Source organism: Equus caballus, chromosome 14, assembly GCF_041296265.1.
Source record: "Equus caballus isolate H_3958 breed thoroughbred chromosome 14, TB-T2T, whole genome shotgun sequence".
Lineage (NCBI taxonomy): Eukaryota > Metazoa > Chordata > Mammalia > Perissodactyla > Equidae > Equus > Equus caballus.
The window spans coordinates 82,664,396-82,680,729 of NC_091697.1; the positions used below are offsets into that span (position 1 = coordinate 82,664,396).

At 37.6% G+C, this 16,334-nt stretch overlaps 1 protein-coding gene across 11 annotated transcripts in view; it reads right to left on the reverse strand.

Moving 5' to 3' along the window:
- Positions 1-16,334, reverse strand: part of MACIR (macrophage immunometabolism regulator) — a 169,150-nt gene that overhangs the window by 78,202 nt on the left and 74,614 nt on the right. For 3 of the 11 annotated variants that reach the window (XR_011425649.1, XR_011425652.1, XR_011425648.1), the window contains 3 exons: positions 7,225-7,320; positions 6,559-6,687; positions 5,753-5,936 (listed from right to left, as the gene is read on the reverse strand). The exons of 6 other annotated variants lie outside the window; for them this stretch is intronic. Coding sequence is in view for 1 of the 5 variants with exons in the window: in XM_070234480.1 (XP_070090581.1) it covers positions 7,279-7,320 (42 nt within the window). In the remaining 4 variants the exon portion in view is untranslated. Of the gene's footprint in view, positions 1-5,752; positions 5,937-6,558; positions 6,688-7,147; positions 7,321-16,334 lie in introns of those variants that run through there. 2 more of the 11 variants (XR_011425647.1, XM_070234480.1) reach the window with 2 other exon arrangements.

Consider the following 16,334-nt stretch of genomic DNA (forward strand, 5'->3'; position numbering starts at 1 on the left):
TCAAAGCAGACAAAGAGCCCTCCCAAATTAGAAGGAAGGGGACATTGACATGAGACCTCCACCTTTCACTGAGAAGAGTGTCAAGGAATTTGTGGCTGTCCTTAATCTCCCACACAATCATTCCATGGTTTAAAAAACAATAACACATCATCCTCTAGTGAATCAGCAAAAGGTGCTTCTTTTACTTTACATAGTGACATACTTTACTAAAAAATCAAAAATATGCCTATGATAAAATATACACATTTTGAAACTTAAAATTAAATAGAAACCATGATGATATAAGAAAAGTTATTTTTCTGTCAATAAATAGAAATTAAAATTTTTAAGCAGATTGGTTTTTGTGAGTGTTATAGGCTGAAATGTGTCCCCCCAAATTCATATGTTGAAGTCTTAATTCTCAGTACCTCAAAATGTGACTTTATTTGGAGTTAGGGTCTTTCAAGAGGTAATTAAGTTAAAGTGGGGTCATTAGGGTTGGCCCCAATTTAATAGGACTGGTGTCCTTATAAGAAAAGGAAATTAGGACACAGACATGTACAGAGGGAAGACCACGTGAAGACATAGGGAGAAGATGGTCATCCACACGCCAAGGAAAGAGGCTCAGGAGAAACCAACTCTGCTAGCGTCCTGACCTCTAGCCTCCAGAGTTGTGAGAAAATAAATTTTATTGTTTGAGCCCCCGAGTCTGTGGCACTTTGTTATGCAGCCCTAGCAAACGAATACAGCGATGTTTGGCTTCAGTAAATGCATTGGTAAATTTCACAGTTGCTCTTTTTTTTCAGCTGCTGAAGCAGTTGTGCTGATAGGGCTAAAGCTAAAACTCATTGTCCCATAGGGTATTTTAAATAGTTTTCCATTAATTTTAATTTCAGATGCAGCAAAAGGAATTGTCAAAAACAAGATGAATAAGGAATTTACTTCAGGAACATTTGAACTCCTATCCTATTTACCAAAAAAAAAACAAACTATCTGAACAAATTTGCCGATGGTTTACTTGTTTGCTTCACTTTTTAATCATTAAATAAAATAATTGTTTTGCTGATTGTTTTCAGAGGTCACTTTCAAATTTCTTTGGCATTTGCTATGCTTTTTTTCATAATGGATTTTTCACCTATTTTAATTTTATTTTTGGAAGATTGGCCCTGAGTTAATATCTGTTGCCAATCTTTCTCTTCTTCTTTTTTTTCTCCCCAAAGCCCCAGTACACAGTTGTATATCCTAGTTGTAGGCCATTCTAGTTCTTCTATGTGGGATGCCGCCACAGCACGGCCTGCAAGCAATGAGTAGGTCCACACCCAGGATCCAAACAGGTGAACCCCAGGCCACCAATGCAGAGCCGGTGAACTTAACCGCTCGGCCATGGGGCTGGCCCCTTTTCATCACTGTAATTAATTGGATTGGAATTTAAAAATCCAAATAACTTAGCACCTCTATTTAGCCCTTGAAATCTTGGGTCTAGTTAGAATAAGTCTAGCTGGAAATTTCCTCTCTCTCTTTCAATTCTTTCTTCCATTTGTTCCTAGATTCTACCCTCTTTTAGTTTTCTTCTTAATTTTTCAGTTGCTTGTTTTCAGAAAAGTGTTTCACATCCTCCTCTTCAAGTGACCACCCTTTAAAAGTCAGTGTGCCCCATAAATCTATAATTAGTAGTCTTCTCTTTTCCCTTTACAAACACTCCCTGGATGATCTCATCCATCCTCAAGGTTTCAGGTATCCTCTATATGCCGAAGACTCCAAAGTATTTATTTCCAGCCAGCTGTTTCCATGTTCACCAGACCCATATATCCAAATGCTAACTAGAATCACTATTTGAGTGTTCCACAGATCCCTCAAAGTCAACAACTCTAAAGATTCATTTGTCATAAGTCTCCTAAGGCCTGTTTCTCCATCTTCTTCATTAATATTGGGAATGATCAATCATACAACCAATCACCCAAGCAGAAAAACTGATATCATCCTTGACTCTTTCCTCTTTTCACCCTTTACAGACAATCAGTCTTCAGAGCATAAATCCTCTATCTTCCTAATATCTTTTGAATCTATTTCTTATTTTATATATTCGTACTTCTAGTGCCTGAGTTCTGGCTCTTATAAATTATTATCTAAGTTATTTTAACTGCCTCCTCATATATATCCCTTCCCCTGGCTTTACGCTACTCCTAATTCATCCTCCATGCTGTCACCAAAGTGCTCATTCTAAAAGGGAAATCAGATCAAGCCCCTTTCTTCTTTAGAATCCTTTAATGGTGCTACATGGAACCACACCCAATTCTGGGTAGTCCAGATTTCCTGGCATGGCATTCACAGAACATCAATATTTGGTCCCTGTTTCCTCTCTTGAATAATTGAAACTCCTTCCATCAAACTTTGGATGTCACTTCACCCAGAATGCTTTCTGACCCCATTCCTAGTCTGACTTCCCAACTTCCCCACAATTTTTATACTTTGCTGTGCTGTGCCTATCTCCACCATAGCACCTACACATCCTTTTATAATCACCCGTATATTTGTCTCTCACCCAGGAGGCTGTGAGCTCCCAGAGAGCAGCTCTTGGGTATTATTTGGTATCCTGAGCACATAGTTGCCATTCAACACATATTTTCTCTTTTTTTTTAAAGATTTTATTTTTCCTCTTTCTCCCCAAAGACCCCCAGTACATAGTTGTGTATTTTTAGTTGTGGGTCCTTCTAGTTGTGGCATGTGGGATGCCACCGCAGCATGGCTTGATGAGCGGTGCCATGTCCACACCCAGGATTCAAACTGGTGAAACCCTGGGCCGCCGAAGCGGAGCATGCAAACTTAACCACTGGGCCACGGGGTCGGCCCCTCAACATATATTTTCAAATAAATGAATAAATACAGTTGTCATATTGATAAAATTCCCATTGGAACTGTCAACTAAGGTTTAAGAATGAAAAAAAATGCATCTTGGGACCGACCCAGTGGCACAGTGGTTAAGTTCACAAGCTCTGCTTGGGCGGCCCAGGGTTCACAGGTTCAGATCCCAGGCATGGACATACACACTGCTCATCAAGCCATGCTGTGGCAGTGTCCCACATACAAAATAGAGGAAGATTGGTACAGATGTTAGCTCAGGGCCAGTCTTCCTCACCGAAAAATAATTAATAATAATAATGCATCTTGATGCCCTGAAACAATAACCTGGAATCAGAGGAAGCACTTCCCAGTGGGAACTCTGTCCATACAAAGTAGAAGATCCACTCATTTGGAGAGCAGTCCTTGAAGGTCCTGCTTGTTTGCTGACTCTTGAAGAAAATTTGTCCAAAAGATGACTGAATGGTGGTAATTTAAAGAGCCATTACCTGTGCACAGTACTGGAAACATTTCTGGCTGGTGAGAAGGAGAAACATAAGGATGCTCTTAAAACAAAGACACTGAGCTGGCAGCAAATGACTGAACACATGAGGGCAATTAACTCTCGGGATCACCACTCTACTATTCAGTGCAATAATCAAGTGCAGAATCACAGGACATATTTTATAAACTTAACAGTGTTAGAGGGCAAAAATAAAGCAATACCTTGAAAACACAAACTAACCATACTTATTAGAATAAATTTTTACCTCTCTAAAATAAGTACCTTCTTTGACAATATAATAGGCATGAATCTCAGGCCACAATTCCATGTGCATTAAAAAAAAATTCTCTATTTTCTATAGTAACTTCTCTCTCAAAACACTCAAAGTATTTCACTGAGATTGTGGAAAACTTAGCATTAGCTCTCTTCGGGTTCCTTTAGTAAAGTTCTAGGATCTTCTACCAAGCCAAGGCATTGGAAACCAGGTGGAGAGTGTAGTGGCCTATCCACAGTCACCATTCCCACAGGCTGCCTGTGAGGGATATGATATCCTTTTCAACAGGTCCCTCAGGTCTGTAGGTCTTCGCTGTTTCTTTGGGGGAGCTGTCTGTGGTTCTCTCTGCCCAGACTCAGCAGGCAGCGTTTTTGCCCGGGGGATACCAAAAGTAAAGCACAGGTACTCTTTCATTCCCAGAAACCATGGATTCCTCCCTTCCTCTTGTCAGACCGGGAGCATCTCTTTATCAGCGGCGAAGCTCTCTCTAAAGGCGTTTTATCTAAACCTATGAACCCTGCCTGAACTGGGCTTTTTCAGTAGTGTAAATGACTTAAAATGGACATTTCGTGTGTAGATCACTTTTTATGATCATTTTCCACCTATGAGAAATCAAGCCATTTATTGTTATTTAAATAGTCAATTATGTCCCGATTACCAAGCTTCTTGCCCCTTTGAAAGGGGTCTATAAAGGCTGCCACACGCCTACAGCAACCAGACTGTAAGGTAATGAGTGTAGCCTGCTGGCTGGAGAATGTGGGATCTGTCTAACATGGGTGCTGTCCCTCACTCCAGATCTGTGCCCAGATCATCCAGTTTTCAAGAGATGCTGAAAGATCAGATGTTTTCCTTTGTTTTTTGGTGAGGAAGATTCACTTTGAGCTAACATCTGTGCCAATCTTCCTCAATTTTGTATGCAGGTTGCCACCACAGCATGGCTTGATGAGTCGCGTATGTCCATGCCTGGGATCTGAACCCATGAGGCCAGGCTGCCAAAGCAGATCACACTGGACTTAACTACTATGCCATGGAGCCAGCCCCCAAAAGTACAGATTTTTGTGTGAAAGCTCTTAGATTTTTAAAAGGCAGCTCAATTGTTGTAAAGCACTATGTTCATACATACTGCAGGCAAAACAAAATACACCCAAAAGTATATAGATTTGGCCCATGAGTTACCAATTTGCATAATCTAGATATTATATGTACCACTTGGTCAAACAACCAGTGTTAGAGTACCCAACACTACTCAGGAAGGATTTTTTTAACCAACGATCTTGTGAAAATCCATCAGCTCTCTTCTTTCATTTTGTAATCAAACTCAAATTTCTGCTGCTACAAGTTAGAGGGGCAGAATGTGAGACTTCTCTCTCCTTAGAAGGAAATGTGGTATCTCTGGATTTCTGGACATCATAGCAAAGTCAAAAAGATAAGGGACTATTTTCTAGGGCTTCTCCTCTCCTGTCCTATCATTGCTACTTTCTGTGAACCTCTTTGGAACACCACCAGCACAACCCAGTCCCTACTCAGACAGCAGAGTTCCACTCCCTCAAACTCTTTCAGTAAGTGCTAGTGACTGCTAAACCACAAAATCACTTAGAATCAGATCAGAGTAGAAACTTGTGCCATCTACACAAGCACATCCTGACAGTCACTCAACTGATGATGTTCTTTTCCCACAAGCCAAGAATTCATACATATAAATTGTTCTTTGTAGTTACACAGAAAATTTAAGGTACAATTTGCTCTTTTATTTCACTGAGGAGTAATTTTCATAAGCTTACTTTCTGGCAGGGAAAGCGACTCCTCATTTGTGGTTCCTTCCTTGGTTAAATACAGAAGAGGAACTCTATGAAACTCACCATGAAACCGTATTAGTATTTGCAAATTTATTAACACATCATTTAATTTAGTCATCTACTTAGTTGAGGCATAAAAATGCTTCCAAAGACTATCAGGATTTTGGTCATGTTATGTTAGGCATCTGTTGCCATATAATAAACCACCTAAAACTGAATATCTTAAAACAACAATCATTCAGTATTCCCCATGATTCTGCGGCTTGGACAGTCCAGTCTAGTTTTGCCTGGACTCAGTCATGTGATTTCATTGACCTAGAGAGGTGGCCAGACTGGAGGATCCACCCTGGTTTTACTCACATGTCTTGGAGTAGGTGGTGGCCATCAGCTAGGATGCCTTGATTCCTTCACATAGCCTCTCATCCCCCAGGAGGCTGGACTGGCCTCTCTTCCTTGGTGGTCTCAATGAAGAGGGTAAAGGCAGAAGCTGCAAGACATCTAGATGCTCAGGTCCCAGAATGGAAAATTTCACTTCCGTCTCATTCTATTGGTCAAAGTAAGTCACAACACTAGCTTCAGTGGTACAACTCCTCTTGATCTAGAGAGCTATAAACTAGAAGGAAAAAGTTATCTGCCAATCCAAATGAAGAGGGTGGAGAAATAGACTCCAACTCTCAAAGGCAGGACTATACATTCCATGATGAAAAGAATTTGCAGCCACATTTTGCAATCCACCCCACATGTTGACTCACTCAAAATTTTTGCAAATGTTATTACACATGTATAGAGAAATACAGACTCTAAAAATACTCTTTAAAAAATTTTTCTGAAAAGGCACCTCACCTAGGATATTGGTTGCCTCCTATAAGACACTATAAGTCCCCTCACTGTTACTTTTTTGTTGTTCCAGCTACAGCTACTGCAGTCAATTTTGCATGGCTCCAATCTGCTTCACAGAGGCAGAGCTCCCCCTAGGGTGTGTGGAGTCCTGGCCAAATGTTGTTAGGAGGGGCTCTGACTATATAAACAACATGAGCCAGTCAAAATCAGTATGTCAGCACCATTCTGGAGACCCACTCTCACACTATCCCACAAAAGAAATACTACTCTGACCATCTGCCCCAAGGGTCCCTGTTCCCTGAGGCATCCGATAATCCATGGCCCACCTCTTTGGTCCACCTCTGTGGTGGGCAGTACACAACCTCAGACTCATGCTGACTTCTCAAATCTCTGCTTTCCACAAGCTGGTAGCCTTCTCCAAAATCCCAGAAGTCCTCTTGGTCTACATGTAAGCACTGCCCAGAAAAGGAAGAGAGTTATAGCCCACAAGGGCAACTCTAAATAAATGGGGGATGGGAGACAGTGGGTAAATGCCCAAGCCTCCCATCTTATGCATGGATAATTTGAGAGGCATTCTGTATATTTCTCGGAGTTGCTATGGAATAGAGCCCCTACTGCTTACAGCAGAGACCTCAATAATTCATTCCTATTATTGTCTTTTTCTCCCAAATCCCTCACTCCTGCTTTCTGGCATCACTTTCCAAACAAGCTACTTGAACCCCAATTAACTGAAGCCCTTATTCAAGCTCTGCTTTCAGGAAAACCCAAACTAAAACACCATGGGACTCATTTTGTTTTTTTGCCAATACACGGACAACTCAAAAGTGTGGCGTAAAAGAGAAACTATGGAGTAAAACTGTGACAAATGAGAGACTGAGTCAGCAGATAAATTCTTACTGACACCCACACCCCCTAGACTCTTCTGAAAAGTAATCATTTATATGACATCTTCAAGAGCCCCTTGAAATTGGATAGTCAATCGGGCCCAATACCAGGTGGCCAGTTTCATGACACATCTTCATATTGGCTCTTCTTCCGTCTTTATCTCACTCCCCTTTTCTCTCCCTCTTATTCCCTGGAATTGAACTCTGCAATGAAATAATAGAACATGAGACTTTAACTCAGACTCTGCTTCCTAGATGACCAAGGTTAAGACACCACGCAACAGAATTCAAGTCAATCAATAGTTAGCGGGAAAACATGAGGCATAACGGTTATTAAGAGTAGGCAGACTTCTGGTTTCTGGTCCAGCATCTAAGAAGCTTAGAAGTCATCCTTCCATTCTAACAAGCAAAAAGCTGAACCAAATTGAAAAACCAACAGCTCTTCTTAGATGCATCAGAGCTATGAGTTTATGGGACAAACTGCTGCCCCCAAAATTGAAGAGACAGCCAGGTGGCCACAGCAAATTATCTCTGAGAGAACCAGTGCCAGGGTAGGAAAACCTGAACTTTACTTGACGAATGGCTGGAAGCTCAGTGTGGACAACTCTGAGAGTAAAACACTCCAGGGGGACCCAGTCACAGAATGGCACCCACACTTTTGTGAGTTTTACTTCAAGGTCCTCACAGAGACTATCAGAGAATATTAGAGAATTCCATCATGGGAGGGGAAGAGGAACTATCTTGAAATACACCAGAGCATTCTGTTCTTATTAATAAGGCCTGTCCTCAGGAGAAACTATTTCTCTACAGCCTAACCTTCTGGGGTTTTATCAGAGCATAACCTATTTGAGAGAAGAGAAACGCCCAACTCCATCCTCCTCTAGGCCTCCTGTCACAACTAAGTGTCAGGGGACCGAGAGGCACTAGTGAAATTCACAGCTCAGGGGCACAGGCTTACCAAAAGACTGAGACCTAATCATAGGCTTATAGCACACTTCCCCTCCCCGTACAGCTTACCACGACATTACTAAAGGCCTATTTACTGCCATTTCTTTTACCCAGTACCTCATGTCTACCTTTTGACAAAAAATTACAAGGCATATTAAAAGGCAAAAAAGTTTGAAGAGACTGAACAAACACCAAAACCAGAGTCAGATATGGCAGGAAAGTTGGAATCATCAGACCAGGGATTTTTAAAAGCTATGATTAATATGCCAAGAGATTTAACGGAAAAAGTAGATAACATGCAAGAACAGATAAATAACATAAGCAGAGAGATGGATATTCTAAGAAAGAAATGCTAAAAATCAAAAACTGTAACAGAAATGAAAAATGCTTATGATGAGTTCATTAGTAGACTGGACACAGCTAAGGAAAGAATCTGTGAGCGTGGGATATGACAATCAAACTCCAAAAACTGAAAGGCAAAGAGAAAAAATACTGGAAAAAACCCAGAACAGAATATTTAAGAACTGTGGGACAACTACAAAAGGTATAACATATATATATATATATATATAAAATGGGAATACCAGAAGGAGAAGAAAGAGAGGAGGAAATAGAAGTAATGTCTGAAGCAATAATGACTAAGAATTTCCTCATAATTAATGTCAGACACCAAACCACAGATCCAGGAAGTGCAGAGAACACTAAGCAGGACAAATGCATATATATATATGTATATATATGTATATACAAACTTTAGAAAATAAAAGATTTTTTAAAATCTTGAAAGAAGCCAGAGAGGGGGAAAACACCTTATCTATAGAGAAGCAAAAATAAGAATTACATCTGACTTCTCCTCAAAAACCACATAAGCAAGAAGAGGATGGAGTGAAATATTTAAAGTGTTGAGGGGAAAAAAAAGCCACCAACTTAGAATTCTGTACCCTGTGAAATTATCCTTCAAAAGTGAAGGAGAAATAAAAAACACATAAAAATTGAGAAAGTTTGTTGCAGTAAACATTTAAAAGAAGTTCTTCAGAGAGAAAGAAAACAATATAGCTCAGAAACTTGGATCTCCATAAAGAAAGGAAGAGTACTGGAGAAGAAATGAGTGAAGGTAAAATAAAAACTGTTGCTTTTCTTATTCTTAATTGATCTAACAGATAATTTGTTCAAAATACTAGCAACAATATATTCTATTATGTATGCTTATGTATACATATATACATACAGATGCCTATGTATAAGTGAAATGAATGACAGTAATGATATAAGGGACAAGATGGAGGGATTAGGAATATATTGTACATATTATAAGGTACTCACACTACCCATGAAGTGGTATAGTGTTATTTGAAGGTGGACTTGGATTAGTTGTAACTGTATATTGTAAATTCTAGGGCAACCACTAAAAGAATTAAAAAGAATTATAATTGATATGCTAAGAAAGGAAAGAAGATCAAATCATATAACATGCTCAATTAAAACCACAAAAGGCAGAAAAAGCGTGGAAGACAAAAATAGGAGCAAAGAACAAGAGAAACAAGCAGAAAACAGTAATGAATATGGTAGATATTAATCCAATTACATCAATAATGACTTTAAATGTCAATAGTCTAAATACATTACTTAAAAGACAGAGATTGTCAAGTGGATCACAAAACAAAATTCAATTATACTTTTTCTAAAAGAAACCCAGTTTTTCTTTTCTTTCTTTCTTTTTTTCTTTTTGGTGAGGAAGATCGTCCCTGAGCTAACATCTGTGCCAATCTTCCCTTATTTTGTGTGTGGGACACCACCATAGCATGGCTTGATGAATAGTATGTAGCTCCATGCCCAGGACCTGAACCCACGGGCTGCTGAAGTGGGGCATGTGAACTTAACCACTACGCCACTGGGTGGGCCCCAGAAACCCATTTTAAATATAAAAACACAGTGATTAAAACTAAAGGGATGGAGAAAGATAAACCATCCTAATGCTAATCAAAAGAAAGCAGGAGTAGTAATCATAATTTCAGAGAGACTTCAAAGCAAGGAAAATTACTAGGAATAAAGAGGAGCATTACATAATTATAAGAGGTCAATACTCTAAGAAAACATAATGATCCTTAATGTGTATGTGTCTAACAACAGAGCACCAAAATACATGAGGCAAAAACTGATAGAACTGCAAGGAGAAATAGATTAATATGCTATTATACTTGGTGACTCTAACACCTCTCTATCAGAAACGGACAGATCCAGCAGCCAGAAGATCAATAAGAACATACTTGAACTCAGCAGCACCATCAATCAACTGGATATAATTGATATCTATAGACTACTTCATCCAACAATAGCAGAATACACATTCTTCTCAAGCTCATAGGGATCATTCACCAAGATAGACCATATTCTGGGCCATAAAACACAGTAAATTTAAAAGAATAGAATACATCACACAATGCGTGCCTGTAAACCACAATGGAATTAAACTAGAAATCAATAACAGAAAGATAGCTGTAAAATCCCAAAATATTTGGAGATTAAACAGCATACTTCTAAATAATACATGGGTCAAAAAACAAATCTCAAGAGATATTAAAAAATATTTTGAACTCAATGAAAATAAAAATATAATATCAAAATTTGTGGGATACAGTGAAAGCAGTGTATAGAGGGAAGTTAATAACAGCGTATGCATACATTAAAAAAGAAGAAATATCTAAAATCAATCATCTAAGCTTCCACCTTAAAAAACTAGAAAAAGAAGTGCAAATCAAATCCAAAGTAGTGGAAGAAAAGAAATAATAAAAGTTAGAGTAGGAATCAATTACATTGAAAATAGGAAATCAGTAGACAAAATCTACAAAACCAAAAGCTGATTCTTTGAAAAGATTAACAAAATTGATAAGCCTCTAGCCAGGCTAACTAAGAAAAAAAGAGAGAAGACATAGATTACTAATATAACAAATGAAATAGGGGACATTACTATCTCATGAGTATTAGGAGGATAATAAAAGAATATTATGAAAAACTCTATGCCCACGAATTTGATAACCTAGATGAAATGGACCAATTCCTTGAAAGACAGCATCTACCAAAACTCAAACAAGAAGAAACAAACAACCTGAATAGGTCCGATCTGTTAAAGAAATAAAAAATTAATAGCCTTCCAACAGAAAGCCCTAGGTCCAGATGGTTGCACAGGCGAAATCTACTAAACATTTAAGGAATAAATTATAACAATTCTCAACAATCTCTTCCAGAAGATAGAAGAAGACATACTTCTTAAGTTGTTCTATGAGGCCAGCATTGTCCTAATACCAAAACCAGACAAAGACATTACAAGAAAAGAAAACTATAGACCAAAATCTCTCAGGAATATAGATGCAAAATCTTTTAACAAAATATTAGCAAATTGAATCCAACCATGTATAAAAAGAATTATACAGCATAACCAAGTGGAATTTATCCCAGATAATGCAAAGCAGGTTCAATATTCAACAATCAATTAATGTAATCCAGTACATCAGCAGACTAAGAAGAAAAATTACAAGATCATATTAATAGATCCAAAAAAAGCATTTGACAAAATCCAACACCCATTCATGATAAAAACACTCAGCAAACTAGGAATAGAAAGGAAATTCTTCAACTTGATAAAGAACATCTACAAAAACCCTACAGCTAGCACCATACTGAATAATGAGAAGCCTGAAACTTTCCAGCTAAGATGAGAAACAAGGCAAGACATTCCCCTGTCGCCACCGTTTTTCAACATCATACTGGAAGTCCTAACGCTGCAATAAGACAATAAAAGGAAACAAAAAGTATACAAATTGGGAAGGAAGAAATAAAACTGTCTTTGTTCACAGATGACATGATTGTTTGGGTAGAAAATCTGAAGAATCCACAAAAAAAACCCTCCTGAAACTAATAAGTGAGTATAGCAAGGTTGCAGAACACAAAGTTAATATACAAAAGTCAACTTCTTTCCTATACACCCAACAATTAACAAGTAGAATTTGACATTAAAAGTACATCATTTATATTAGCACTCCAAAAAAATTAGGTATAAATCTAACAAAATATGTACAAGATCTGTATGAGGAAAACTACAAAACTCTGGTGAAAATACGAAAGAAGAACTAAATAAATGGAAAAATACTCCATGTTCATAAATGACTCAATATAGTCAAGAGGTCAGTCTTCCCAACTTGGTCTACAGATTTAACACAATCCCAATCAAAATTCCAGTAAGGTATATTTTGAATATTGACAAACTGATTCTAAAGAGTGTAATGAAGAGGCAAAAGATCTGGGATAGACAACTCAATCTTGAAGAACAAGATTGTAGGACTGACACTATCTGACTTTAAGACATACTGTAAAGCCACAGTAATCACAACAGTGTGGCATTGGTGAAAGAATAGATGAATAAATCAATGGAAAAGAATAGAAAGCCCAGAAATAGACCCACATAAATATAGGAAACTGATTTTTGACAAAGGAGCAAAGTCAATAAAATGGAGCAAAGATACTTTCTTCAACAAATGGTGTGAGGACAAATGGTCATCCACTTGCAAAAAAATCTAGACACAGACCTTACACCCTTCACAAAAATTAACTCAAAATGAGGCACAGATCTAAATGTAAAACACAAAGCTATAAAACTACTAGAAGATAACATAGGAGAAACATCAGATAACCTTGAGTATGGTGATTTTTTAGATACAACACCAAAGGAACAATTCATGAAAGAAATAATTGATAAGCTGGACTTCATTCAAATTAAAAATGTCTGCTTTGCAAAAGACAGTGTCAAAGGAATGAGAAGATAAGCCATAGACTGAGAGAAAATATTTGCAAAAGATACATCTGATAAAGGACTGTTATACAAAGAACTCTTAAAACTCAAAAATAAGAAAACAAACCACCGATTAAAAAATTGGCCAAAGACCTCAGCAGACACCTCATCAACGAAGATATACAGATGGCAAAGAAGCGTATGAAAAGATGTTCGACATCGTATGTCATTAGGGAATTTCAAACTAAATTAATAAGATACTACTACACACCTATTTAAATGGTCCAAATACAGAACACCGACAACAGCAAATGCTGACAAGAGCATGGGGAACAACAGGAACTCTCGTTGCTGTTGGGAACACAAAATGGTACCATCACTGTGGAAGATAGTTTGGTGGTCTCTTACAAAATTAAACATACTCATACTATACAAGCCAGCAATCATGCTCCTTGGTATGTATCCAAAGGAGCTGAAAACATATCCCCAGAAAAGCCTGCACATGAACACTTATAGCAGCTTTTATTCATAATTGCCAGGATTTTGAAGCAACCAAGATGTCCTTCAGTAGGCGAATGGATAAATAAACTGTGGCACATCCAGACAACACACTATTATCCAGAGCTAAAAAGAAGCGAATTATCAAGCCATGAAAATACATGAAGGAAACTTAAATGCATATTATTAAGTGAAAGAAGTCAATTTGAAAGGCTATATACTGTATGATTCCAATCATATGACATTCTGGAAGAATTCAGGCACACCAATTCTGGCTCTATCATTTAACTAGCTATTTGCCTCTAGTCAAGTGACTTAATCTTTCATTTCCTTAAGTTACTCATCCATGAAATGGGACTAAAGAATGCCTCCCTCATAGACTTGTTATGAGAATTAAAGAAAATAATGCATCTAAATTGATTAGCACAGTGCAAAAAATACGCCCCTGCCAATCTTCTCACGTATGAGAAACATCCTGCAGTTCCCTCTAGAATATATAAAGAAGATAAAGCATAATGAATGCTCTCTAGCAGTTCATAATCTAGAAGAATCTTTTGAAATATAGTGACATTAGTTCATAATAAATTTTGCCATAATGAGAAATGTGATTTAATCAAGAGTTAAGGGCCTTAAAAGGGAATTCCATTGCAATCTACTGTAAAAACAGAAACCTTCAGGCGCCATTACAAGTACAAAGACTGTCTCAGCTATTTTGCGACCATACACTCCTCTGCAGGGTTCAAATCCTAGTATTACTCAGCTTTATAGCTTTGATGAACATCGCAAACAGGAAGCCGCTAAATGCTTCGTCAGTGCTATATTTGATGCTGGTTTAGCCCTTACTTAGAGAACTGTATTCCATATTGATCCTCCTACCTCAGAAATGATACAACTACTCTTGGGGAAGTGAAAATATACAGAGCTATGCGAGCTAAGCTCAGCTCTATGATTTATGTCTGCAAGATATGAAATGCTAAAAAGGCAAGGAAGCTCAAGAACATATTTTCATCAAAAAGGCATAGAGTCTTGTAGTCCCTGCTATACAAATAGCTCCCTAGCAACCACTGGAAATATGGCTACAAAAAAAGGCAACGTATTGAAATAATTAAAAATATAGACACACTTGACCCAAAGCCCACGGAAACCTCCTACAGGCTTCACTGGACACAGCAGAATTCAGTCCGGAAGATAATTAAGGTCAAGGTCTTCCCTTCATCCCAAACCAACTACTGCAACTACGCTTTTAACAATAACGAAATCTTTTGGGTGTGACTCTAAGGATGACTTATAGTGAGGTTCTGATTTAGTTACAGGGAATAATTTTAAGCATCACACAGCAGAAGCATATTAAAGGTAGAATTTTACTGAATTCATTGAGTAAACCAGTTGTCAGGTCACTATCAAGACTTTCAAAGCAATACAATTTAATGCAGTTTCTAATCAGACCTTTTGAACCAAAGAAATTCCGATTTTATAAAAATTAACAGTTTAAAAAAATTATTTAAATGATATTCATGACACCTTTTCTTGCATTTTATTTATGCTAAGTCGTTTTTTAAGAGCAAAGCAGAAAATAATGGCATATTTATCTCTTATTATAATTTAAATGTAAATTTTAATGCAAAATTGCCTACGTAGCAAATTTTCAATTTTGATTTTTGCAGAAAATCCATTTGTACAGACTATCTGGGGTCCCAAATCATTCTTTAAAAATTAAATATTAAACATTGTTTTATTGGTTTTCAACATTTCCAGTCAAGGTCAGGACAAGCATAGAAGATACATTTGTGGTTGGAGAATGAAATGTGAATGTTAACCTTGACAACGTAAAAGCAAATGTGTAGCTGAGAGGAGGAAGATGTAGAAATAGGAACGGGAAAGTGAGAAAGAAGTAGGGGTCCTACTACTTAGATGTACTCATTTTACAAAGCAAGGAATCAAAAACTCCTGCCAAAAGAATGAGTTCTATGATACCATTTAAGAATTACAAAGGTTTAGGAAAACTAAAAGTAATATTAATATCAAAACTTCAGCATGGGGGATGGGGACGGGAGAGTAATATAAGTGAATTATCACCTCAAATTTCTTAATAGTAAGTCTATGGATGTGGGTTATTGATTTAGGGAGGAGTACAGGAATAAGCACAATTCTCTAAAGTTATCGAAGTGATCTCCAAAAGAAATTTTAAAAGTAACAGCTAAAAGATCTTGTCTTTGGGGAGAATAGTTGGGAATAGAGAAGCATGGGTGAGAAATCGTAACTTTTCATCATAAACTCATCTGTATTATTTGATTATTTACCATATACATGTGTTATTTTGAAAAAACAAATTTTTAAATAAAATATTACTATATATGTATATTAGCGCTACTTATTAATAAGTGGTTAGAAATAAAAGCAATAATAGGTAACTTTAAAAGAAAACATTTACAGAATATTTTCATCATAAATCACCACAATATGATAGAAAAGAATTTATTCTGAAGAGCTTAGTATTTCCCAACTTATCAACATTTTCCTTATAAAATAGGTCCATGATAGAAAACATTATTCCTGTTTAACAGCTGGCAACCCACTCAGCAGTGTAATAGGAAGAGGAACAAAGAAGAGACTACTTTTCCAGGCATTGCCAGGAGTATCAGGGTGACATTGGGAAAGTCATGTCCAATCTACTGGGCCTTAGTTTCCTCTTCCACTGAATGAGAGAATTAGGCAAAAAGGCCTTTAAGGTTGCTTCAAGCATGATGCTATGTGACCTTCAGCAATGCAGTTCATTTCATGGAACTAGAATCACAGATTTCAAAAATTTAAAACTATCGTAAGAGTCAATCTTACTCCCTCATTCTGAGGAGAGGAAGGTGAGGTCTCGTGAAACTTCTAGAGCCGTAAGAGCTAAGAGTGGTAGAATGAGAACTAGAACCCAGATCCTCAGACTCCCATGCTGCCAAGTGTGTCTTCTCTCTTGGTCTGCTTGGGCTGCCACAGC